This window comes from Dendrobium catenatum, unplaced genomic scaffold, assembly GCF_001605985.2.
Source record: "Dendrobium catenatum unplaced genomic scaffold, ASM160598v2 fragScaff_scaffold_312, whole genome shotgun sequence".
In the NCBI taxonomy this organism is placed as follows: Eukaryota; Viridiplantae; Streptophyta; class Magnoliopsida; order Asparagales; family Orchidaceae; genus Dendrobium; species Dendrobium catenatum.
This window is the reverse complement of record NW_021318774.1, coordinates 156024-184020: the sequence shown is the minus strand read 5'-3', so window position 1 is coordinate 184020 and position 27997 is coordinate 156024. Positions and strand designations below refer to the sequence as shown.

Here is a 27997-nt window from a genome sequence, read left to right as displayed (position 1 = left end):
TTTTTTTGGTTAAAAAGCTTCATTTCATTTAGTAGATAATGGCAATTCCATCACAGCAATGGGATGCATCCAAAGAGTCAAATCAAACAAAGCCTTAACTAAAAAACATATCCAAATTAAAAATAGTTGCAGAGCACCTTCCACAGTGAACATGGCTTCTTCATTTGTAGCAATGCATGCAGCTAGTTCTTGAGATGAGGGAAGCACTGGTAGACATCTCCTTTAGGGTGCTTTGCTTCAGCATGTTCCCTGCATTTTGATTCTGATGTGGTGCACATAAATGTTTGCATGCACACCTTGCACTGTATTGGCAAATTCAACAGCACTTCAGACAAAAGAGATTAACAGACCTTCACAGAAATGACATTTTAACATCTAATAGAAGCACAAAATTTCTTAGGAAAACTATGACTTTGTTTGGGACAACTTTCTTACTGGTTCTTAAAGCAACTTTGGAGTACAAAAATTAAAATTTTTTACTATAAAACTACTTTAAGAAACATTAAGAAAGCCGTCCCAAACGAAGCCTATGAAGAAATTTGATACAAGAACTTAGCAACTTCTAAGAATGTCAACTAAGCTATTGGCACATACTACGGTACTCAATAGACCTTCAGACAATGACATTTTAAAATATAATAGAAGTAGTACTCTGTTTCTTTTTAGAAAAGATTGAATGTCAGGGCAGAGATTTGATATAAGAAGCATTTGATCACATAAACCTAGTGACTTCCTGAGAATTTTATCAACTAAACTACTAGGCATACACTCTAATAAAAGTATTCTAAGAACTTCTTAACATATAATAACAGACCTTCACATAATGACATTTACCATCTGATAGAAGTACTCAATTTGGTTGAGAAAGTTTGAATGCTGAAGCAAAATTTTGTTGTAAAAGCCATTCGATCACTAAAGTTTAGTTTGGGACGACTTTTTTACTGTTTTTTAAAGCAATTTTTTAGTAAAAAATTTCAATTTTTATATTAGAAAACTGCTTTAAGAAGCAATAAGTAAGCCATTCCAAACGAAGCCTAAGAATCTTATCAACTAAGCTACTTGCACCTACTCTAATAGAAGTACTCTTAAGAATTTCAAACATATAACAACAGAACTTCACAGAATGACATTTAACATATAATATATGTACTCAATTTTTTAGGGAAAACTTGAAATGCCAAAGCAGAATTTTGATATAAGAAGAATTCGATCACAAAACCCTGGCAACTAATAAAAATTTTACCGACTTAGCTAGTTGCCACCCACTCTAAAATAAGTACTCGAGATATCACCAGTGCAAAAGCGCAAGTGATACACCACCTAGGTTACATTGCAACTCATGGATTTAAAGTACTTCAGATATCAAAGGGCAGCAAGTGCAGCCCAGAAGGTACCCTGAATCCCTAATAGAAAAGACCATAGAAACGTAGGATATTGTAAATTTGTAACGTTAGGACTGGCTACTACTTTATCCCAAGCCAACTTAATTTCATAAGCCTGAAATGATAGGCATCTCTCAGTTTGCGTTCTTCCATTATCCTATTTCATATTGTGCCAAAAGCCCCAAGAAGTGGGCATTATTTCAATAAGATTTATAGGCTCATTAAAAAAAAGGATAATATAATCATAAATACTGGCTTTACTTTGAATTTATGTAATAATAGGAAAAGTTACTCGATCAAAACTCAAAAGGCACAACGGAAAGATTAGCCTGGTCCACAAAGGAGAGGTGTTCTACTCTTCATTTTAGCATAAAAAAATAATCGGCGCAAATTAATTATATTGACGCATAAAAGCACATTCACACATATCCATCCTCATCTCACACGCATGTATTGCTAATATAAAGCGTTTTTCTGTTCAGCATTTAATTCTCATCGCACACAAATCTTTTTTTCTAAACTCGGTCAATTTATTTGATAAGTTAGTGTCATAAACCAAAAGGAAAAACATTATAATATAAAGGATCAAATGGACGGTTGCAGATGACCATCAGTATGGCCCTCAATAAGGACTATCAAGGGATGTTTGCACCATTTGCCAAGCTTAATTAAATTTGTGTTCTGCTCTCCATGGCAACTCGAATTGGCTGGCATCTTCATCAACTGGATATCAGGAAAGCCTTTCATAATGGAGACTTATTTTTATTTAAAAGAAGTCTACATAGATCTTCCACTAAGTTTCATGAGTGCTAACTCAACAAATAAAGTGTGCAAATTAAAAAAAAAGTTATTTATATTCTCCAAAAATCTCCCAAGAAATTGGTTTGAATGTTGAACAATTCACTAAATATGTTTATCAACGAGGATAAAAGCAAGCACATGCTGACCATAGTTTATTCTACAAACATTATGGAGATAAGTCAACTACACTAACTGTACATATGGATGGCATTATCCTAATAAAAAAAAAATTCTGATTTCATTAGAAAAGGGGTTGGCAATGGTGCTAGAAATAAGGGATCTTGGGGTTTTTAAACATTTTCTGGGTATGGAAGTTGCTACTCGCTAGAAATAGATTTGGGATCGTTATTTCTAATAGAAAATAGATTCTTAACCTTCTGAAGAAAAGAAATCTTCTTGGGTGTGAAATAGGGGATACTCCATCAAATCCTAGTGTTAAATTAAGTGATCAAAGCTCAAGTACTTTTGTTGTCAGCAAGGTTAGTCATTTCATGCATACTCTCCACAAGGAACATCACGCATCATGAAATACATGATAAGGAACCCAAGGAGATATTCATTCTTCAATAAAAGAGAGCCACGAGAAATCGAACCATATATTGATGCTAACTTGGTTGGTTATATGGTTAACAGAAGATCCACATAAGGGTATTGCTCGATAAGGGTATTGCTCTTTTGGGTCAATTTAGAGAACCGAAAGAGCAAAAAAATAACATGTTGTTGCATGGATTAGCATTGAAGTTGAATCAAATCCTTGGCCAATGGAGTTAGTGAATTCCTTTGGCTAAATTACCATTGGAGGAACTCGAACATCTCATAAAAAGAACATTAAAATTATGTTGTGATAATAAAGCTGCTATTAATATAGCTCAGAATCCTATTCACCACAATTGAACTAAATATGTTGAGGTTGACCATCATTTTAAAAAAATTCGAAGTTGGTTCTGTCTACATTCCCTATGTTATATCCACGGAGGAAAATGTGATATTCTAACCAAGGGTCTGTCAAGACCAATCTTTTAGAAATTGATGTCCAACTTGTATTGTTTTATGTGTATAGTATGCTTGAGAAAGAGTGTTGAATGGTTCCTCCTGCAATCATCCCTCAAGTGTGCTCTCTATGTAATGCTGCATATTCACTCCAGTTGTCCCACCTTTCTCCAATGTGTCAGGTGACTCGAAGGACCTAATTTGAAAGTGTCTCATTGTCAATTAGTTGTTGCTATTTGATTTCTTCTTTGTTGTTTGCATCACTTTTAGAATATTATGTATTTGTTTGTTATATTCTTCCATAATTTACAAGGTCATTACTGTTATAATCTCCTTAGCTGATTGTGTATTTCAAGATCTTACTTATCTGGTCTATTTTTTTTATTGTTGTAAGAAATGAGTTGATTGAAATAAGAGCATGCAGTGGACTTCTTCCGCACTAGTACCTAACTTAGAAATCTCTCATTGTCTATACTTGGTTATTTATTTTCTTCTTTGTTGTTTGCATCATTTTTTGAATAATATGTACTTGTTTATTACATTATTCCCTAATTTACTAGATCGTCATTGTTGTAATCTCCCTAATTACTAGTGCATTTCTAACAGACATCGTCCCTTTTATCCTCCCCTAGATCAATTTTATATATCTAACATATTTTGTTGATTGTTGTAAGAAATGAGTTTTTTGAAATAATAACATGCAATGGACTTCTCCCTGACTAGTATCTCCTTTACAAAAAAAAGCAAGTAAAGGTACGGAACCTATAAGAAGGCTCTTCAAATCTCAATGGGAAGGAAAAAATCAATAAAGAATTCTCAAAAAGTAAGTCTACACAATCATCTTTTAGATCCAACCTTTATTGTGGTGATCATCACCATGGTTTAAAATTGCGCAATATGAGGCTCGCCTTGAGGCCCGCCTTTGCGCAATTCCAGTAAAAAACGCCTCGATGCTTACGCCTTGAGTTTTTTTATGAGGCTTGCGCCTCAAATTGGTTGAGGTCCGCCTTGAGGCCCGCTTCGCCTCACTGGCATGAGGCTTAAGCCTCACGCTATATATATTAAAACTTACATAAATCTTGAAGTAAATGCCCGACATTGGACTCTATAGGAGAGGAGGAAGGGGAGAGAGCAGTTCACCATAATGACGATTCAAATGAAGAACCCCTTAGTGATGACAGTGCTGATGACTTATGAGTTCTTATGTGATATGCCATTGCTATTTATTTTTGGAAATTGGAATTATATGTTAACGAAAAGAATACTGGGATTTGGAAAAGATAAAATTTTGAGTTGAACTATATTTCATGTTGTCTTATTATTGTATTTGATTAAGTTCAAATAGAAAAAAAATGTTGTCTTATTATTGAGATATTTTGATTTCACTTAATATCTTATGTTTTTTTTATGTTTTATATTATTCACTCATTAGTATATAAAAAATTATCATTTTATGTTTACACAATCTTTTGATTTTGAGGCTTACGCCTTGAGGCTTACGGCGCGCCTCAAAACGCCTTGAGGCTTACGCCTCGCCTCACGAATGAAAAACGCCTCAATACCCGAATACACAATTTTAAACATTGATCATCACCAAAAAAAGGTCAAAATGAAGAACAATGTGAAAATTTTCATGCGAAACACTTTCTAAAGAAGTTTAAGGGTATATGATGCGGACATCCAACCATGGACGTTAATCAAAGGAAGAGACGAAGATCGACGGCTTAGATCACTCCTTTTTTTTATCTTAATTTATTAATTGTATTTTGATTTAATTTTGCATTTCTCATTTTTACCCTTATTTAAGAGTCTTGTCTTATGTAAGCCCAAGGGGCAAAGTTGTCTTATAATTTCTTTTAAAGCCTATATATAGAGGCTCTTGCTCTTGTATTAGATCAATGATGAATTATTAAGAAAATAAATTTTGTTTGCACTTGTGTTCTTTGGAGAAAACTTGTGTGAGATTCTTATGAGAGTGAATCGGAGTTTCCACCAGCCGCAGGATGAGTCCGGGCTCGTGGTTTGAAGTCCCTTGGAGAGAGCAATATAGTACCCGTCAGCTGCAGGATGTGTTCGAGCCCACGGTTGTATCTTTCTTTCCCTAAATCCTTTTCTCCCTCTCCCTTGACCGCCGGCCACATAGTTTCCCGATTCCCCAACCACCTACTTCATCCATGGCCACCCCTTCACCACCGGCCACCCTTGGCTCCTCCCCCTTCTTCACGTGATCCATAACCTTCCTAAAATAGATTTCATAATTTTGGTAACTCCCTTCATGATCAAAATCAAATTAATTTGAATTTGAAAGAGTTACTTAATTTACAAAATCCTATTTTAGGAAACTTACTAAAATGATTCCTATTTAAATTTTAAATTAAGATGGGAGGAAATATTTATTTCCAAACTTAGTTTATTAATTTAAGTAGGCATTAAATGCCTCATTAATTTCTCCCTCCCTCTTTATAGCCCCCCCCCCCCCCTCATGAATGAGATTAGGAATTGTTTCCTAAAATTCTCCTCTCCACTTTGGAAACAACTCTCCTCTCAACTTTGGAAACAATTCAAATCTCTCCCGCCTCCTTTGACCAAATTTATCCATAGTCCTTTCTAATTAATTTATTTCCAATAGGGAACCTCTCCAATTGGAAGTAAATTAATTCTCTTCTTCCTCTTTGCCCCCAAAATTTGAATTCCCCTTTGATTACTTTCCTTTTATCAAATGATTTAAGTTAGGTAAATCTTTGATTTCAAATTCTAAGTAATTTTGAATTCGAAATACTTTCCTAATTTAAGATAGTCTATTATAGAAAGTTACTTAAATTAAATCTAATTAGGTTTCTAATTGGATTTGATTTGAGTTAATTATTCCTAATATTTTGATCTCAATTAAAACAAGAAATTCAAACTTCAAATGTCCCTTTTTTTTTCATTCCCGTTCTACATCAGTATACCGCAAAAAAAAGGTGGCCACTTCGTTTGACACAAGTAAAACATTGAAGTCAATCCAATTTTTTGCTCAAGTTTATCTTTAAATGCAAGGCCAATGGAGATAGTCAAGGGCTCATCATTCAACATTGATGTATGTAAAGAACTTTCACCTTGCGTACACTAGTTTAGAGTTGTGCAATAGAGGTGTGACTCGGTGCTTTTTAGATAAACAATGAGGCATACACCTCATAGCGTGCTATGTGAGCCATGTCTCGTCTCAGTTTTGTTAAGAAATGCACTATTTAGAGCTAGAATTTTTTCTTAAATAAATATAAGTAAAATAAACTTAATAAAACACTTCTTCTCACCCAAAAAAAATACTCTCACAACACATAAGATCTCAAAGGATAACCAGTACCCAAGCACTTCTACTAACGCTATCCCATCCCTGCCCTTCTTACATATACTATCGAACGTCTCCTTTCAAGCCAATGCCACCCCCTTCTCCTTGCCAAATTCTCTTCCTCCACAAGAAACTCCTCTTCCTCCACCACATCTCTTCTCCATAATGACAAACCCTAAAACCATTTTTTTTCTTCCCCACAAATTTTTTTTTTTTTTTTGCTTTTTTCTTTTCAGGTTTTTTTTTTTTTTTTATTTAAACATTTCAATGTTTCAAATTTTTTTTAAAATCTAAATTTTCATTCTAGGGTTTTATAAGAAAAGGTTAAAGTTAAAGAGAAAAACACAACAACAAAATAGAAAATACCGGCATTGAGGTATTGCGTTGAAGTTGATATTGAGAGAATGGCGAGACATGTTCAACAAAAGTTGAACTATTGCCAAAAAAAAAAAGTTTTGTTAGGAGGGTATTCAAGAATGAAAGAGAACATTTCTAGCTTTCACAAGAACGTTGCATCATATACTAAGATGCTTGAGGAGGTAAAAAAGGAGTACTGTGCTTATATGAACAAGGTGCCAATCTCAAAGCATTTAGCACAATGATAGTTTTATTATAAAATATATGTCGGTTCATATTATGGCCATGGGCTTGGTGGCAAAACTCTTCGTGTTCTTTGCCGCAAATGTTATATAGAGATACAAGAGGGCATATGTCTCAATACAACGTAAATGTGGAGGATGAAAAAGATGATGGCACAAAGGTAACCCTAAGATGTTTCATGAGAATGCTATATAGGGGCGCTGACATGCCTACATGGATATTGGAATGTTCATTCATGAAAATGTAATTCCATTTAATGTGGCAACTTCCTCTTCCTATTTCAACTTATTTGTTTCATAGGTTCCTATGGTTGTCACCATCTATTTAAGAACTTGAGAATCAAAAGATAAGTTGAATATCACTGAAGACATCATCGAAAAGATTAGAAGAATTTGAAATCAAACTAGAGTAAACACATGCCCAATGTTTGATCTGATCTCAAGAATAAAAGCTTAATTTATATTTTGATTAACAATTCATATGTCACTAATTTCTTAAAGACTGTTGATGCGTCACATCAGATAAAGGATAGATAGTACATTTTTTTACTATGTCATATAAGAGATTGGAGATCATATAATGCGACAAATTGTTACAAATAATGCAAGTGCCTATATGGAAACTGGAAATAATTTGATGTAAAAAAGAAAAATATTTGTATTGGACACCTTCTATGGCACACTACATAATTTGATAGGTTTTGGCTTTGAAGAGAAAACTTAACTAAAAAAAATTATGCCCTATTACAACTAGATTTGATATGGCTTGTTTGACTCTACAAAGCATGTTGGAAGCAAGACAAGCTTCGAAATCCTATGTTCACTTCCATATAAAGGCTTAACAGTACTCGGACAAAAAAGAAACTGAGGGAAAAAGAAAATAAGAAGATTTTTATAAATGAAAGGTTTTGGTAAGTGTTAGTTATGAAATAACAATAAAAAATCCATTGGTTCAAATTTTAAGGATGGTTGACACAGAGAAAAGCCAACCATGGGCTTCATTTATAATGCAATAGATGAGGCTAAAGAGTTAATATCCAATAACTTGGAAGAAGATAAGTCCAACAACAAGGAGATTGGTTAAATCACTGATGATAGTGGGAGCTTCAACTCCATCATCTTTGCATGCATCTAAATATCACTTTAATTCTCAATTGCAATATGTTAAGAACAAGTAGATCAATAATGACATCAAATTAAGTTTATACCATTGTATGCATAGGTTAATAGCAGACTCAATTGAGAGGGTGAATGCTGATATGCAACTAATGCCATCGACAAATAAGAAAGGATTATTTGGACTAAAACAAGCCAAAGATACAATTATAAAAATTTATCCATATATTTTTTAATATTTATTGGTTGAAATAAGGATTCTCCCAATTTTAAATATATTTTTTTCAAAGTTAGTTAAATGATGGATTTAGATTGGTGGTAGGACTCTAAAGCTATAGAAATTAGCTATTAAAGTATTGAGACTTACATATTCGTGATATGGATGTAAGCAAAACTGGAATACATACAATCATATTCATAACAAATGGAGAAATCGTTTGACTATCTTAAGAGTAAACTCCTTAGTTTACATCATATAGAACAAGAGATTAAATGATATAAATTTAAACATTTTAATGGCGTGCCATAAGATGAATGTTTGTGAATGATGTTAACAAAGTCATATCATCCGGTTTGCAATTGATTTCTCTGATGGGGATAGAAGTCAGATAAATATGTCTAACACAAACTAGCCATAAATAAAAAGAAAAATATCTATGAGATTATAAGTATTTAAAAGTGTAAATATCAACATAGCCATTAATTTAAACTTTAATTAATATTATAAATTTCTTATTTATTATTATTGATGATGGAAGAGGAAATGAACAAAATCAAAGACGAGAAGAAAGATTGGGAGAACATAAAAAATAAGCATAATACAAGGGATAAAGCAATTAATTATGACATTGACTCCAATGAAGACCCCTTGGTAATGACTGTTGAGGACCTTCAATTTTAGAAATTCTTGGAGGCTACTTACTTCGCTTACTGTTTATGTTCTCATTTGCATGTTGGACAATAGGAGCAGAAGAGAGAAATTTATTCTAATAAACTTATTTTGAATTGTTATGTTATTGTTCTTACTTTAATATCATGTTTTACTTTGATTATTGCAAACGCTTTTATTTTGTGTAATTTGTTACTTAATACTTCGCATAATTTGTTAATTCTTACCATATTAAGTTGTTAACTTGTTACTTTTTAATATGTTAATAGGTTAGGATGTTAATATATTTCCTATTGATTCATACTTTGATATGTGTACAACACTTTATCTTACGCAATTTGTTGATTCTAATGCTTATGCCTCAAAAAGCTTTGATTCTTATACCTCATCTCACGAATGAGGAATGCATCAATACCAAATTACATAATTTTAAACATTAAGGAGATATACTTACATACCACCTTATACTATTCTATTTACATATTTAATACCTAAAACTTTAATATTACACACATATCACACAGTTCATTTTCATATCAAATATGAGTGGTATAAATTAAATATATGAGTGGTAGTAAAGAAATATAAGTAGTATATTTGATATTAAAATAATATAGGGTGGTATGCATGTAATATTAAAGTTTTGAGAGTTAGATATGTAAATAGGATGTTATAAAGTGGTATGTATGTAAATATCCCTAAACATGAATACAAGTCAACAAGATGTTGCAAATGTAATCAAGACAAAGAGAGTCAAAATAATCTAATCTCTAGTAATCTCATTCAAAGACTTAATTTAAAGACCACTCATACCCTCACATATACCCTCTTGGTTAAATCCAGAAGGACATAGAGATAATGTCTGAATAACAATATTGATTCCATTTTGCCACCACATAAGAATAAATAGATAAAGTGGTGTGTTAAGTTAGCCCACTTGAGAAATGCCAAGTCATCTTCAGTAGCATTTTAGATTTGGACCAAGGTGCTTACTTCATAAGGACCTAGCAATATCAATTTATCAATGATGACAAAACTCACAAAATGAATATGATTGAAGATATTCAACCCCAAGACATGGCGATATTAAGGTAAGTAAAAAGAACAATCGTCGCTTGCCAAAACTTCAATCAGATCTTTCACCAAAGGGAAAAACATTATGGTATTGCTCCTTTTAAACTTGGGAATAAAGCAAAAACAACATAACCTTATGGGAGAAGATGCAGCACTCTTCCAATAACTAACAAATCCTTGACTACAAAGGATGAAGGAACCTATTAAATTGACTTTGGAGAACAAACAGGACATGTTCCTCTTGATAATAATGAGGATAAGAAAGGAACCCATCATAGATTTGGACAAAATTAAAATAATTTTTCAAATTGAAGACAACAAGCTTGAAATAGACACATCGAACTATAATTAGGTAGTGCATATTAAACAGACACATCGAATTAATGGAGGAGTTGGTTGCTTTATTTACAAAGTGATAAAATCAAAAATCAAACTAGAATGTATTTCTGATGAACTTTGTCATTCCCTACTCTCCTTCATGAAATTTTACATTCATACATGTTTTAATGTTAAAACTTTATCTTTCAATTAATATTTTTCATGCATCTTGAATGAGAGAGTTTCTTAATAAACTTGTAACAGCAGCGCCCACCATCTGCTCTTATATAAGGAGGGGTTGGTAATGGGGCTTAGGCATGGATTTGAGCTTGTAATTCCCTTTCTACTGAAGGAAAACTTGTCAATATAAAATCCCACAAACTCTTTTCTCTTGTAGTAACTTTTCTAACCAAATCGCCATATACTCTTTTTCCTCTTTTAACCAAAAATATCAAGCAAACTTCCTTAGGTACATTCCAAACTTTCAAAGCATTATCACATTCTTCTGTCAACTTTCGCATTCAGATTTCTTTCTTGGTTTGTTCTCATTTCATATTGGAATTACAAACATGAAAAGGTTACAAGAAGTGTATTTAGCTAGAACTTAAAGTAGAATCCTATCAATAAAGACTGAAAGCTAGCTGAGAGACCCAAAATAAGATCAACATATTCTCTTGCACAACTAGGTAAATTCTCACCAAGAGCCCAATTTACTTGGTGGTTCTATAGGATGATCTCAACATGCAAACCTCAAATAGCATCAAATAATAGCTCAACAAAGAAGTCCCATGAACTTCTATTCTATAATGGACTAATATCAAAATAGACATCTAGCCAGTAGTAAATACAATTTTTATCATGGTTAATGGACAAATCATTCAAAAGATTAACCTGATCGAAGGGAAGGAAAAATCACCCGATCAGATAACATCGAAACTTGTATCAAAATAAAAAATAAAAAGTACAAAATACTAGCCACCAATTTCCTACAAAATCAACTACTTAAAGTCTACAGTTGACGCCCTTTCTCTTACTCCTACTCAAAATACACATAGTCGTTTTCTTTAACTTATTCTCATATAGAAACCCTAGGCTCTATTTCCATGCTTAATCATGAAGAAATGAAACAAAATGCCTGAACCTTGTCACTCGATCATGAATATCTTTAAAAACCTCTTTCATTTCGCCAAAGCACGCTTTGAGCTAGAGTTCAAAAGAGGAATGGGTCATAAAATAAATAACCAAGTTCCATCCAGTCACGATGCAGATAACAGTAGTACATAAATAATCCGAATTGATCCATAAATTTCCTCCAGAAAAAGATGCACAAAATCAAAGAAATCAGATGAATGAGAACCGTAGAGGGAAACGAAGCAAGACCTGGATGTTCATGGCCTTCTTGTTTGATTCCAGCTGACTTCCTACACGAATAAGACGAAAACGAAGCAAACATTCAAGATCTATACAATCAGAAATGAGCAAAAAGCAACGAATTGGAAGAGATACCCTTCTGTCCTTTCATCTTCTCCAAGTTCTTCTCGCGAGCCATCTTTGCCTTCTGCCCGTTGCCTCCTCCCATCTCTCCTCTCTCTCTCTCTCTCTCTCTCTCTCTCTCTCTCTGGGGTCTTCTTCCTCGGGTCTTCTGCTTATGGCGGAAGAAAGCCGAAAAAAGGACGAAGGATAAAATTTACCGAGGGATTACGCGTCGGTGGCGGCCATTAAAGACGCTTCCACAAAGGTGAATAATTGTCAAATTTTGACGGTTAAAAGGGATCCTAATGGATAAAACATGTTTTTTTTTTTTTTTAAGAAAATTATATTCAAATTTTTTGGCATAATTATTCATAATCATGAATCTAATTAAAATGAATAAAAAATGAAATTGATTAAAATAAAATTAAGGGAAATTTACATACATACCATTTTATAACATTCTATTTACATATCTAACACCCAAAACTTTAATATTACATAAATACCACCCTATATTATTTTAATATCAAATATACCACCCATATTTCCTTACTATCACTCATATGTTTTATTTCTACCACTCATATTTCATATAAAAATGAACTATGGGTGGCATGTGTGTAATATTAAAGTTTTAGGTGTTAAATATGTAAATAGAATAGTATAAAGTGGTATGTATGTAAATCTCCCCTAAAATTAAAGCAAATTTTCTAATATGTTGGAATAAATTTTTAGCAAAATTTTTAGTAAGATTCAAATCCGTTTAAATAATAATTAAACTTCATTTGAGATGACTTTCTTACTGCTTCTTAAAACAGCTTTTTAGTAAAAAAATAAAAAAATAAAATTATACTAAAAGCTACTTTAAGAAGCAGTAAGAAAGACGTCTCAAACGAAGACTTAAACTTCGTTTGAAATAGCTTTCTTATTGATTTATGAAGCAGTTTTTTAGTACAAAATCTTTTAAAATTTGAAATTTTTGCCCTAAAAATGTTTCATAAAACAATAAGAAAATTGTCATAAACGAAGTCTTAAAAGAATGTTCCAATAAGGTTCTTCTAATAAATTCTATGAATAAGGTTTGAAACTTCCGTTATAAAGGTATACCATATTCATTTTATAAGTATGAGGTTCTCCCTTAGTTTGATTCTTATTATAATCTATAATTATTATTGATGAATCCTAAATAGTTATCAATAAGCTTAAACAAATGATTGTTGAAAAGCAGAGACCATCCTTATCAAACTTTATTGCAAATTGATCACATGAGTTATCAGATCATCACAGATAGAGAAGGTGATGAAATAAGGACATTCAAGTAGCTCCTTCTAAGAAAGTTCTCATGAGTCATGAGTCGGCGGATACGCGTATTTTTATTTGTCAAGGATATTTTGGTCTAAAATATACTTTTACGTATATTTCTTCAAATAACAAAACAACAAAGATATTTAGTCAATTACTACTATTATGACTCATATAAAGTCAGATTTCCCCTTGTTGTAGTGGTGATTCTCTGTATCCTTTTTTTTCGTGAGACATTTAGACCAATTAAGGCAAACTCATAGCACATCACATACGTAAGACTCGAATTCAAGACCTCTTGATTAGTAGTCAAAGCTCCCAACTAACAAACCAAGGTGAGCTACGTTTCGCCATATCTCGACTTCACTATCAGAAAATCTTGATTGAGGGATGAGAAATCAATTAGAATGTGAGTTGCATCAATGCGTGTTCTTATAATAGGAGTTTAGGGTTTATTTGATTAAACATATCAATACAAATTTTCTTAATAAAAAGTTTGTGCATCGCTTTTTGTTTTAATTGGATCATCTAAAAAATAAAGTTCAAATAGTTTATGTATATTAATTTGAAGAATGTCTTAGTACTCCAATAATTTATAACAAATAATTAAAATAATTTATTGATTCATATAAAGAACATCATATATATAAATTCATAAAATTCAAATTTTATTTGGATTTCTATTACAGAAGAATAACATTACTCAATGATTGCCTTACTTATTATTGTAATTTTGCTAAGATGAGCAACAAGAAGCTATTATTTGTAATTCTTCCCATTTTTTCGATCAAGAAGCTATTATTCGTAATTCTTCCCATTTGTAAAGAAGAATCCATTGTTATTATCAATATTTAAAATAAAATATGATGTACTTTTTACCTTTCTCACTTCATTTAATAAATTTATTAAGGATAAATCTCCTTTATTAAACTTGTAGGGGTCACCTTTAGAATCATATCTTCCTAGTGGATTATTTTGGGATAAAGATATTGATGAGGTAAAACTCCTTAAGTAAAATGAAGTTAAACTCTTAAACATCGCATCACATTTTGGTATAATGATTGAAATCTCATTAAGAAACTATATAGTTAAGTATGCTCATCCCAAAGAAATCCTAGTATGGGTGACATCCTGGGATGTTAGACCAACATGATAAAATCGTGAAGCCCTTAAGACAAAGCGGACAATATCTCGATCATTAAGAGTTTGGGCTGTTACAAAACATAGGTGTACTATGCTTAGGCTACTTTTGAGTTTTCTCAATTATTTCTTAACCTTACTCTAGGATAAGTGTCTCCTGTATTTCAATATGATCTACAGTGGATATGTCTTTTATAGTATTGTATAACTTATCTTTATAAAATATGGATTCAATAAAGATAATATTTTACTTCTAATGATTTTATTATCTTTATTATTTAACAATCCATAGTCAAATCCATCTCCTTCATATCCAATAAAGCTGCATTTCTTAGATTTTTGGCCAAAATCATCTCTATTAATATGATCAATATAAATATACTATAGATTATATAAAATACTTATATGTCAAATACATCTCATTTTCTATCCAAGCTTCTTCATGAATCTTAAAGATAAGGGAAACTAATCGAATGTGCTTGATTAAGCATAACGTTATGTTTATTACATCAGCTTATAAGGCATTTTAGAAGGCTTGCATTTAATATCATGCTCCTTACATGTTTGCTAGGAGTTACATACATCATCTCAACTACTCAATTTTCTTTTGGACATTTTAAGACCATTTTCTTTATAAGAATGATATAATTTTGTGAAGTATATATAATCATACTCCCCACTACTATGAGATTCTTGGTAATTAATGTTGTCTCTAATTTATTATTCCACCAAGTTCTTCCACTTCTTAAAAGGGGTAAAAACATCATAGTTATTTTAAAAATAAATTAAACTCTTGTGTTTTGATGGAATCATAAACAAAAGTTTGATAGTATAAGGATCCTCTTAAAGAAGTGATAGGGGATAACTCCTATAAATCTATTTGAGCTAGCTCTAGCCTTTTAGATTTAAGCTTTCTTTCAATCTTTAGGAGACTAACTCTCCTTTCTTGTCCTAAAACATAATCTTTATCGAAAACTAGATTCAATAGCTTTTAAATTTAAAACTTTATCTCTAGACTTAATAATTTTTAGGTTTTTATAACTCGTATGGCCTAATCTTAGATGTCATTTATTTTGTTATATCTCTATATCAATGATAACTCTTATTCTTTATGTATTGGTGGTAGCATAAAGATTGCATATTTTATTGCCTCAAGCAATCACCAGGATACCTTTTATCACATTTCAAGTATCATCATTGAAAGTGATATGGCATTTTCTTATATTTAGTTATCTTATAGTGATCAGGTTTCTCTTTAAGGTAAGGATATGCTTGATTTTATTTGCAATTCAAGTATTACTATTTTATCTTGAGTATAAAATATTAAATGCCCATAATATTTAAAGGTTTATCATCAATGAGGAATATTTTATCATAATTATATGTCAACAGTTAGTCATTAGATTTTTGTTTAAAAAGATGGGAATGATGCACTTAAGATTTAGTCATTAGATTTTGTCACTAAAGAGATTGATGTTTTCATAAGATCCTTTTAATTATTTTTTTAAAAAACATTTCAATCAAATCATCTCATTGGCTTCAATGAGCCACATATTTAGCTTCTATAATTGATAGCATAACTATCTTTTAAACTTGCGACACTCAACTAATAGTGGTTCCATCCAAGGTGTAGATGTACACAATATTGGTACTATTAATGAGGTTCTTATTTCATGCTATAAATATTTTTATTTAACTTGCAAAAACACTTCCTTTTCAAGTTCAACAAAACCTTATGATTGTATCATATATATGTCTTCCTCAAAGTCATAGTGGAGGAAAAATGCCTTAGCATTCATTTATTCAAGATATAGATCTTCTTCTACTACAATTATAAGTTCAAAATAAAATCTCTTTATTTCTTATTTTCAATGTTTTGAAATCCATTGTTATTATCAATATTTAAAATAAAAGATGATGTACTTTCTTATCTTTATCATTGCATTTAACAGTCTTATGGAGGATAAATCTCTTTTATTAATAAGCTTCATTATAAATGATCAATAGGAACTACTAATGGTTGTTACATTTCCATCCTTGCTCTTAGACAATATGAGTGAAAGCCCAAGTCATGTATGTCATTATCTTATTTGATGTTCACTAAGTTTAATTATCTCATGATTAAGTTGAACTCACGAATATGATCAATGATCAAAACTCTTTATGACAAAATGAGATTGAAAACTTATGCATTATATGTTCCTTATTAAATATGGAGGCCTTCACATTTATATTAAAAAGCATCTTATGAAACTTCCTATTATGACTTTGTTGTTGATTTTGAAGACAACATGCATGCAATGGTAGGTGAATGATCCATATAGGTTACTATCCATTGAATCTCATTCTTCTTGATCGAAAAATTATAACTTTACTCCCTTTGGTGATTGATGAGATTTTCTTTACTGCTGATAGTCTTCAACTCATAGCTTCGATCACCTTAAGTTCTAACCATCAAACATATCAATTTTGATCTTCCTATCCTTTATGCTCAAATCTAAAAGCTTTGATACCAAATGTTAGGTTAGCAATAAAATTTTGAGTAAACTTACATGAAGACGAGGGAACAAACATATCAAAGATATCAAATATAAGACAACAAGTTTACATGATTTTATGAGATTCACTTACATCTACAACTATACAAAAATCAAATATTTCACCAAGATTCAAAACATGTATATGGAGAGATTGTGCTTCATATGAATAAAGGAAAATATATCACTTTGTTTGTGTTAATGATTGAGAACAAACACAACCACCTCTTGTGAAGATAAGAGCTCAAAGTGGAGAATAAAATATGGATGCTTCTTCTCATCCTCTCTTCTCTTCACCAATGTGAGATCTTCTTCATCTCTTCCCTTCTCCCTTTTTCTTCTTTTTTTACTTTCATGTAGTTGTGGGATGCATACAATCATTAATGTCTTCCCCTAGGGGTGCTACCGAGTCAAGCCGACTTGCGAGCCGGCTCGGGCTCAACTCATTAGCAGGCTCGAGGAGTCGAGCTTATCAAACTCGCGAGTCGAGCTCAAACACGATTTCCAGCTAGATGGCTAAACGAGCTCGAGTTCGAACACCCCACTACTCGACTTGCAAGCTCGTCGAGCAGCTCGTGTAACTGTAGTGGGAAAATTGCAACTGTAGGTCTTCTGCTAGCAGATAAAAATGAAAACATGTTGCTACAGATAAACGCGAAGGACGCAGTGGAGGATGCTGACACGCGAACGACGCAAGCGAATGCTACCGTAGTCAAGCTGTACTCATACAGGTGGATGACACAGGTGATGGCGGTCAACTACGAACGCGGACCACGCAGGCGGACGCTGCCACAGGCGAGCAGCGCTGACGCAGGCGAATGACGTAGGTGGTGGTAGTCGAGTTCGACTATGAATACGGATGACGCAACCGCAGCTGCGCTGATGCAGGCAGACACTGTCGCAGACATGAACGACACAAGTGGGGCTGACGCAGACGGACGGCGCAGCTACTGACCAGCTAACAAACGCGGGCAACGACGCAAACACGGGGCTCATTAACAGGCAAAATTATCGCTCGACGATCTTATTTTCCCTTGCCGAGTCAAGCTCAAGCTAGATTTTGAGCTCGACTCAAGTTTGAGCTCGAGCTTGGTTTTTGACATAGTAGCTTAACTCGAGCACCCCCTGGCTCAAGCTCAACTCGACTCGTTTGCACCCCTAGTTGCAACAATATATTATATGTTTGAAGAGTTAGGAATTGAAGAATAAATACCATCTCACACCTATATTATCAATAATAAGGATTAGGATGTAGGAATCCATCTAAATGTGACCTTGAATTAGGTCCTGATGATTAGAAAGCCTGTGTGTAATAGTATTTGAGAATATATACACTCAATCATAGCACTTGATAGCATAATAGGACAAGAACATAGGAATCATAAGCCTTTGAGTGACTCTTGAACCAACATCCTTATGATTATCTAGTATACAAGAACATAGGAATTATAAGTCTTTTTACTTGCACTAACTTTCAATACAAGCCCCTTTGCTTACTAACTTCATAGCCGGCGAATTAGTTTTAGATATTCTTTCTAAAACAGTTTTTAAATACAATTTGTTGTAACATAGGCTTCGTTTGAGACAATTTTTATTCTGCTTTCTAAAACAGTCTTTTAGTATAAAAATTATGTAAAAGCGGCGAAAAAATAATGACCAAAAGCTGTCCCAAACGAATCGATAGTTTAAAAACTTTCATCTGAATATAGTTTTTGAACAAACTCTGAATTGAAACATTGATGCTACACATAAAATATGATAACTTCAAGTATTAAGTATAGATGCTCCACTTATTTCTGTATGATTTCCAAAAGGTTGTAAATTTGAAACAGAATCTCAACTCAATCAGACACATCAGATCCAGGATAAGAACAACTATTAAAAGGGGATTCAAATACAGCATCTGTACATGGATGCTACACCAAAAAAGAGCTAGCATATGGTATCTTTAATGAGAATTCTTCCAAATTTAAAAAGATAAGAAAAATGCAGAAAATCTACTTTCAACACTCCCTTCGACGGATTTTAGCTTCCTGCTCAGCTCTTCTCCAGGCAGCCTGAAAGATAGAGAGGTGGGTAAATATTATTTCAATTGGAAACATTAAAATTGCTATGCACTTCTCCTTGGTGAAACTAGAAAGAAGAATGGAAAATACAAGCTCACCTTGTCTTTCTCAAGCTTTGAAAGATGAGGCTGCAGAGAATTTCCTAAGCTCAAGCCTCCCCATGCTTCTTGCAGTTCTTTCTCCCTTGCTTTCCTACGAGCATCGACATTTTTAATGGAATTTTCTGAATTTTGAGTTGCTTCCAACTTGGCTCTCTCAAGTTTGGATTGATGCTTCACTAAAATCTCATCTAGACTCTCTATCTTCTCTACATGCTGCCTTCTTTTCTGCACTACAAAGTCAGTTCCTTCTTGAACTGAAGCTAGCTTGGTTTTTTCAAGTTTTGATTGATGCTTTACCAAAATCTCATCGAGAGGTTCAATCTTCTCAAGTTTTGTCTCAATTTTTTTCACTGAAGGCATATTTCCTTTTTCCTTAGCTTTCATTTTTTCTCTCTCCAACCAGTGAACAGGTCTGACAAGAATTTTATCTAGGCTTGCTTGTTGGAAGTCATTGATTCCTTGTCTACTTTGACATGAAAATGATTTGCGAGTTTCCAATTTAGCTCTTACATCTTGAGATTTGGATATATTTCCATTAGTTATTTCCCGTAGTTCCATAGCCTGATTCTTCTCTTTTGTCAATGACTTTGACTTACACTTGAGATTCTCCTTTTCCTCCTTTTCATCAGCTGAAGCTAATGAAATCATCTCAAGAAACTTGACATCTGCCCGTTCCAAATCTTCAGACAACTTTATTATGCATTCTTCTTCATGATCGTTTTTTGGGTTTTTCTTCTGAGAATTCTTAGCTTCCTGAATTTCTCTTTCAAGTTTGGATACATGCTTTATGAGAATACTTCCCAGATCCGACGCATACTGTGATTTTCTTCTGGTCTGTTTCAACTGAGCAGTTCTATCATCAGAAACTTGCTCATCAAATTCTGCTATGGCATCATCATCCTTCTTTGACAGTTGAGCTTGTTGGACTTCTCTTTCAAGCCTGGAGACATGTTTCACTAAGAACTTATCCAGACTGGGTACATTGGAGATATCTTCTTTCTTTTTCTGTGACACATACAGAGACTGGTCGACGTTGGACCTCCTTCGCATTTCTTCTTGTCCACCATGCTCATTCTCATGACCATGGCTGTTTTGCATTTCAAGAAGGGCAGCATTCAAACCACAAGTGGCGACGATAGTCGCAAGAGATGAAAGCTCATTTTCTTGCAGTGCTTTAAGCCTATCAACCATTATGTTCACCAGATCTTCAGACAAATTAGAATTAGTATCTTCATGATATTCTTGAAGATTTCCATGGCTGCTTTTCCTGTGGCTCACCTCATTATGCAGTTCAGGTTCTAGTTCACTACTATGATCAAATTCGCATTGCAGCGATGTCGTTAAAGCTCCATAATCGTCGGGATTCTGCCTGATTTTTCGTAACAAGTCTCTGAATTCTTCTTTATTTGAGGAAGAGGAGAAGTTGGCGAGTAATATAAAAGCTTTTTTGACTGCTGCTGCAACTTCCCTATCCACCTCAAACTCAGTATCAAAAGAAGCAGTTACTGTGTGTGCAGATTTGCCACCAGTGGCTGAGGATGACACTTCACATGATCTCCTGGGACAATCAGGTTTATCGAACATCATAACTCCCATTAGCTTTGCTTCTTCAAAAGCTTCTGCAGCAAATGCTTCAGCTTTCTGCAACTTGGATTCAGCATCTTTGCTTTGAATCCTATTTATAACGAAAGAAATACTCAGTAAGATTTACTAATGTGATGTATTGAAAAAACAAAGTTCCTCTTTCCATAACCTTGCTGCTTGAAGAATTCTACACCAAGAAGCTTCAACCATTGCAGCTTTACGAGCTTCCATGGCTCTACGAGCTGCCTCTTGAGCTGCAATCTTCTCCCTTGCTATCCTTGAATAGTGAGGGTTGGCATTGCCGAGAGTTTCAACTAAAGACATATTCATCCCACCACCTTCCTGCAAGACTAAGAGGTCATTTGAAGAAATTCAAATCTTTAAGTGGAATTGCAAGCAATGAGCTGAAGCTAAGGAAAATAAGAGTGGACCTGGAGAAGCTTTATCTTTCTCTTCAGGAATGAATCTGTCTTTTTTCTTGGAAACCAGTTGATAGGAGAAGGGCTTCTTCGATGCGAGGGTTTCTTCATTAGTGATGCAAATTTATTCAAAGAGCTCCGGATCGAATGCACAGTCTCTTTCAATTCAACATTCTGTATCCATAGCTAGAAATTATTCTTGAAAACTTATTCAAGAAGCCAATCAATTAAACATTTTGCATGTGATTGGATTCAGTTTTCTACTGCAAGGCAGATTGATGTTTGCTTAAGAAGCTTGTATATTGTTTAGGTAAGGGGTGTCATGAGGTGTTACATTTAATGCCTCCAAAATTTTAATTCTTATAAAACAAAGATGCTAGATACATTAATGTCGAAGAGACTTGAAAAGATACTCATGAAGTGGTGGTAGGGGGCTTTATAATAAGAGTGATGGTTGAAAATGAATATAAATGATTATTTTGGGATGTGAAGAAGTGATTTCGAGTTTATGATGGAATGATAAAGTGTTTTGAAGGGTATGATGTAGTAAAAGGCAATGCTAACATAGCTTAGGTTAGTTTGGGTCGATTCGATTTGACTCTTTAGGAAATAGATTCAATGAAAGGCAAATAGGGGAAATAAATGTAGATGGTTAGTTTGGGATATGAAGTTGTGATTTGTAGAATTCATAAGGTTTAAGAGTCATATTGGGGTGGAGAACAAGACTAGGTGCTAGGGAGTTTAATCTAGGTCGAGGGCTTCCAAGTGTGGTTTGGATTGATTTTAATGACTTAAATTATAAATTGATAGTCTTAAGAGATGGCTAAGATATAGAGAAAGAGGCTACAGAGATTTGAAAGAAGATTTGAATAACAATAAGCATAAAAATGATTAAACAATCCCACAAAAATTGGTCAAAATAGGTCACCAAGCTTTAACCAAAAGAGAAAAACTTTCTCCAAAATTTTTTTATCATTCAAAAATTAAAATTTCTCATTTAAATACTAACATTATTTATAGAGTTATAATAACTATCATCATTCAAAACTAAGAGAAAAATTTTGGGGAAAAAGGAGTGGGTGGCCATTAATAGAGGAAAATATCAACCATCTTTAGTAATTTATCTTATCTTCATTAATTCACTAGTCGATACATGTTCACTAAGATAAAAGGTTAAACTTTCAAGATGTTAAATTTTAAATTTAAATCAAGGTTTAAAATTGCGTAATTAAGCCTCGAGGCAGTTTTCGTCCGTGAGGCGAGACGTAAGCCTCGAGGCGGTCTGAGGCGTAAGCCTCACAGACACAGAATTGCGTAAATGAGAAATTAAGGGTTTTCGCAGGTAAATAATAACAATATTCTATCTTACAATAAAAACATCTAAATTATATATGAAAATAGTGGAAAGTAAGAAAATCTAACCCTAGATTTTCTTACACTTGAAAAATCTAACCCTAAACTAAAAAAAAAAACACCTAAAATCGATTGTGGAGTACTCCTAGAGGGTGGCCGGACACTACAACTTCGCCGGAGAGAGGCAGCGCCGGCGGGAGAAGCGGCGGGAAGGGAAGCCGACGGGTGCGGCCTGTGCGGGAGCTCTCTGTTTCGCGAATTGGAGCCGTACGGGAAGGAAATTTTTGGGAGACTGAAGCCGTGCGGGATTAAGGAGGAAAAATACTTCATTTTATGTGAGTGGGCCCGTTCCTATGAGGCATACGCCTCTACCAGAATTGCGCAATTGCGCCTCTGAGGCAGTTTTGGGACAAATTGTGCAGAGGCGCGCTTCTTATTGCGCAATTTTAAATAGAGATTTAAATGATAAAATAATAACTTGATTATTTATTCTTGAGTTAGCTCTAATAATAAACCTTAATTAAGCTCTTGTTTAGCACTTTATTTGACTTTTGTAACTATACTTTTATTTGAACAGATCGATGTGCTACATAAAATTCCCTGGGCTCATTTGAGCTTTTGCTCCATAGAGTTGAAATCCAAGTAATCTTCTATAAATTGAGGGATAAGTGTTTCCAAATCCACTCATGTCATCCAAATATCTTCTATAGAGGGTTTATCCTTCAATCTAATTAGAAATCTGTGAATAGAAATCAGATATGCGGGAACTTATTTCACAATAATGAACTCAAGTTCAAACAAAGTGGGTGTTGTAGGATTCTATATGTGGCAAACACCGTCTTCTATTAAAGAGGTCAAGCTAAACAGATGGAGACTTGCCAATTCCTTCATATGATAGAATAAAGTCAATATTAATAATTGGATGAATGAGTATATTAGAAGGAAATTTAAAGTGATAAGCATTCATTCTAATTTTTAAAAAAAAATTTAAAAGATCACAAGCCCTTACATATAGTTGCTTATATTTAATTATTTGATAATGTTTAGGGCAAACACGAATTAAAATAGAATCATCTTCTTTATATTCTTGTGTTGAATGATTATAATTTTCCCTGGAAGCATATGCTTATTATTTATAGTAATTTTCCTTCTTATGTCTTTATGGAGGCTTTGAAAGTCCTTTAACAAATGAGAATGCTAAATCAAAAAATGCATGAGATGATAGGTTAGCTATATCAAGTGGTCTTCTAGGGTTTTGATTATAAATTATCTTAAAAGATGATTTATTTATAGTTTTGGAGACAATGCTATTATTTGTGGATGTTGATGTAGGTAACTATAAATCATAATTTCCTAAACTCTTTTGCAACAAACATATAAGTTTGCAATTTCCCTAAAATGCGTAGACTATTTTAGCTTAACTATTAGATTAATATTGAAAGGTAGAAGAAAATTTTAAATCGGTGCCTAATATTTTTTTAAAAAATATGAGATAAACCTAGCATCTCTATTAGAAATAATACTTGAAAAGAGACTGAATTCATTCTATTCCCTTATAAAATGAATTGGCTATATAAGAAGCATCATTTATTTTGAAGCAATTCAACAAATGGGTCATTTTTTAGAATTTATCAACTACTATAAAAATACTAACATGACCTCGAGCTATCCTAGTTAATCTTAAAATAAAATCTAATAATAAGTCTTTCCAAGGCATTCAAGAACGGGTAAGGTAGTATATTATTTAGGCCTCTATTTGTTAGACTTAAGTAGTTTATACGTTTAGCATTAAGCCACCAATTTTTGAACATCTTATTTTGGTGAGGGTCAATAAAATCTATTCTCCATCAAAAATATATTTTTGTCTATCTCAAAAGGACCAGTTATTATTTCAGAGTGTAACTCAATACTACAAAATTTCTAAAATAAGTTCTAGGAATACTTTTCTCTTATACAAATATCCATTGACAGTTAAAGATGTTCTTTATGAAGTCAGAGGGGTTTGTATAATTGTTTAAGATAAAGAAAGTAAAAATCAGGATACACAAGATAGTCATCTATAATTATATCAAATAGTAGGATCTTCAATTCAAATAAAAAAATTATCAAGTTCACTGGAGATAAGACATCAACAGATTTATACTTAAATTGTGTTTGAGGAGAAATGAGTAGTCTTGTAATAATTTAACCCATTTGTCATATCTACAACTAAATTTTCCTTGATTATTGATGAATTTTAAGACAAAATTATCTAAGTTGAAAATAAACTCTCTATATAGAAGATAACGCCTTTAATATCCAACATAAAGTCTAATTGGGACATAGGAAACATAAACTACTGTGATTTTATTTATCGCTCGACTTTCAACACACATTCGCTATGTCCTACCTTTCTTAGAGGTTAATAAAGTAGGAACTACACATTGACTAAGACTATCCCTAATATAACTCTTTTTAGTGTTTCCTCAACTACCTTTTGATCTTAGCATGTTCAATAAGGTTCAATAGCATTTCGAATGTCTCTAAAAGTCAATAGCATTTTGAATGTCTCTAAGAGAGGGTAATTCATCAAGAATCTCATCACGTGCAATATCATTGAAATTAAAGAGGAGTGGGGAGATCACAATAGGTATGTGAGTCTCATCAAATCCTGTTGTGACTTCTTTTGCATGTAATAGGTGAAGAACGATTAGATCAAAAAAGTCTTTTTATAAGATTGCAAATCTTACCGTCTCTATGATTGGGGTCAAAGAAAAAGGAAAAATGGATGTATGAAAATTAGGCTAAAAAATAACATTTTCTTTAGCAGTAGGATTTAATATAACAATTAATTGAAGTTTGGAATATTTTTTGGATTCCCCTCGGTTGTATATCAAAGGATGTCATGTGGGCCTATAAAGGGTGTCTTCTCTAAAGGTTTAATTAGTAGGAATTTAATGGTTTTATTATTATGTTTAAAGGCATATGTATTTTCCCTATTATAGTGAATAACACACAAATCATACAACTAAAGTTTTCCTTATAGAATATGATCAATATTCATGGGGAGAACATCGCACCAAATTTGATTTTCATAACTATCAATTTTTATGGGAACTAGACATCTACTCATGAAGTCGACCTAATTAATATGAAAGATTTTAGGATAACATTTAGTTTTTAGGTTGGTTCTTAAAAAGGCGTGTTGAGATAACATTCATTGCACTTTCCTCGTCTACTACTAAACTACAACTCTTTTTATTACAAAATGGTTAACTTTTATGGGATGAAGGGGAAGGATCTTGATCCTTAGTTTTAGAGATGGAAGCAAATTTCTTTTATTGTTCAACTAATAAGAGATGATTAAAAACTTCCTCTAAGATCTGAGGGAAAAATAATTCAGCCTCATTTTCAATATCAATTGAAAATCTATTAGTTGAACAATTGATTCTAAAAATTATCAATCATTGTATACAAAATAGATTCTAAAAATTAGGTCTTTAAAAATATTTAAATATTTAGTAAAATATGAAGGCTATCATGTCTTAAAGTTAATATTTAACCATATAACGTCTTATTATGGTGCATATTGTAATACTTTGCTTTTAATATTTCCTTCATTTATATCTAAGTAAATTTTAGCATATCATATTACTTTTATCTTAACAAAAGTAAGCTATAGTAGTCATTTTTTTATATCAGTTAAAAAATTCATCCATTCAAACTAAAAAAGATTTATCATATTGTTTATTTTTTGTACTAAGATTTATGGCATTTATCCATCAAACTTTATCGAGTCAGTTTTCAACATCAACTTCAAGGAACTAATGTCATCAATGCCGATCTTGGGATCTTCTCCAGGAGCCATCTTGGGGATCTTTTCTAGGATCTAACCATCCAATTCATTATCATCAATGTTGTCCATCTCACATCTCTCGTGTGATCCAACCATTTGATTTCGGTTAAGATAGCTATTAAAATTGGGGTGGCTCTTTCCTCAAATCCCATCATATGATATCGATCATCATCAACACTGATTTTGAAACTTTCAATCTATATCCCACAACATAATATAGACCATCATTATCACCAACCTCCATGCTTGAGACCCACTTCATCCAGCCATTGCCTTACACAAGCGATGGTTCAACATGATGATTGAAGATGGTGTGGCTCGTCACCCCACAACTGACTAAATGATAATTGTTTCCCTGATCAAAGGGAATTTTAGTTTAGCATAGATCTTAGTTGGTAACATAACTAACACCAAATCCTAAAAGCTGTCAAAATATGACATCAACGCATATAAATACTCCCCAAAGGGCAAGTTAAATAACACTGTTAACTTTTCTGAAATGCTTTCAAATCCTTTTAATATTCTAGTTCAATTATTGATTTAAGCAATATGGTTTTTTCCTATGAAGTCATTGTTGTCTGCGGCTAAAAATTAGCCAGAGCTAAAGATGGCCTTCTTCGAGATATTCGTCGCCTAAGTTTTTGACATGCAACAATTACCATCCAATATATCAAGAATAGTTATAAAGCTTTTTTTCAGCTTTGCCTTAGAAGCCAATCTTTCTTACAAGAAAATTGAATGAACTGTCGGGTCAATTCAACCCACCCAAGCTTGTTATGATAATAGCCTCAATTAACTCTCCAGGAAATTATTTAGCAAATTATGATTCAAAGTGCTAACTATATAAAACCGGTGATGCGGCCCAATCGTAACAGTGGACTATATTACTCACTCCGAACAACAAAAATAAAATACAACTCCTCGAATGACTGTCCAGATTAAAAATATACAAATTTCACCAAAATTAACGACCAGCACTCAAAAACAGAAGAAAATTTATTTGTTTTGATTTATATGAAACTCGGATTCACAGGAATCAAGAGAAACTACTAACTGGTTAATTTCTGCCAAAGAAAACCACTTTCTCTTCAAGAAAATCGATCCAACATCAAGAATAAAGAAATCGGATCAAGTCAAACATATACATTAAGGCAGCATTTTGAAATTGAAACTCGTATGGGTAAGACCGTAAGAATCAAAATGAACCCTAGAAAGAAGATAGGTTGACTGGAAATTCAAAATGAACCCTACCTTTCTTCCACTTCCAAGCACCGGAAACGGTGCTTCCATTTCCTGTTCTTTCTTCTCTTTGTTCGCTTCTTGGGAAGCGCAGGTCGATTCCATGGCGGATGGCGGCAGCGGATCAGAGGAGAGAAGGAAGAAGTTTCGAGGAGAAACTAGAAAGAGAGTGATGAGCAGAATATCTCCAAACGGAAATAGGGAAAAATTCAAAAAGTAGCCGTTACGCAAAGTTTCGGCCGTGATCTCCTCTAATTTGTAAAAACCCACCCGCATAACCCCCCTACTTGTTGGATTATATGCGGATGTCCGCAAATATAAGAAGCACTGCGTGCTGTCCATGCGGAAGCTAGAGTTTTTACATAAAAATTTGAAAAAATGCGAAAATTTACGAGATCTTTGCCCTGATAAGATAATTATACTAAATAAGTATTTGTTATAAATTTTT

The 27997-nt window shown here is 33.1% G+C and overlaps 2 protein-coding genes across 2 annotated transcripts; both read right to left on the bottom strand.

The window, feature by feature from the left end:
- Positions 1-12186, bottom strand: LOC110099335 (uncharacterized protein At2g23090). The gene is made up of 3 exons (XM_020826452.2): positions 12007-12186; positions 11881-11921; positions 1-302 (listed from the first exon to the last, which is right to left on the bottom strand). Exons 1-3 carry the CDS (start codon positions 12077-12079, stop codon positions 183-185), a joined length of 234 nt encoding a protein of 77 aa, XP_020682111.1. The 5' UTR covers positions 12080-12186; the 3' UTR covers positions 1-182.
- Positions 12187-18811: 6625 nt separating this feature from the next.
- Positions 18812-27712, bottom strand: LOC110099336. Its single transcript, XM_020826453.2, has 5 exons — positions 27562-27712; positions 21135-21296; positions 20873-21045; positions 19117-20794; positions 18812-19009 (listed from the first exon to the last, which is right to left on the bottom strand). Exons 1-5 carry the CDS (start codon positions 27652-27654, stop codon positions 18956-18958), a joined length of 2160 nt encoding a protein of 719 aa, XP_020682112.1. The 5' UTR covers positions 27655-27712; the 3' UTR covers positions 18812-18955.
- Between the last annotated feature and the right edge of the window lie 285 nt (positions 27713-27997).

Excerpts from the sequence above, each read along its gene's own strand:
- LOC110099336 (XM_020826453.2), bottom strand. The coding sequence starts at position 27,654 with ATGGAATCGACCTGCGCTTCCCAAGAAGCGAACAAAGAGAAGAAAGAA. Across the intron at positions 21,297-27,561 it reads TGCTTGGAAGTGGAAGAAAG|AATGTTGAATTGAAAGAGAC; the intron begins GTAGGGTTCATT and ends CTATGGATACAG. Across the intron at positions 19,010-19,116 it reads CAAAGCTTGAGAAAGACAAG|GCTGCCTGGAGAAGAGCTGA; the intron begins GTGAGCTTGTAT and ends TCTATCTTTCAG.
- LOC110099335 (XM_020826452.2), bottom strand. The coding sequence starts at position 12,079 with ATGGGAGGAGGCAACGGGCAGAAGGCAAAGATGGCTCGCGAGAAGAAC. Across the intron at positions 11,922-12,006 it reads GAAGATGAAAGGACAGAAGG|GAAGTCAGCTGGAATCAAAC; the intron begins GTATCTCTTCCA and ends TTATTCGTGTAG. Across the intron at positions 303-11,880 it reads AGAAGGCCATGAACATCCAG|TGCAAGGTGTGCATGCAAAC; the intron begins GTCTTGCTTCGT and ends TTGCCAATACAG.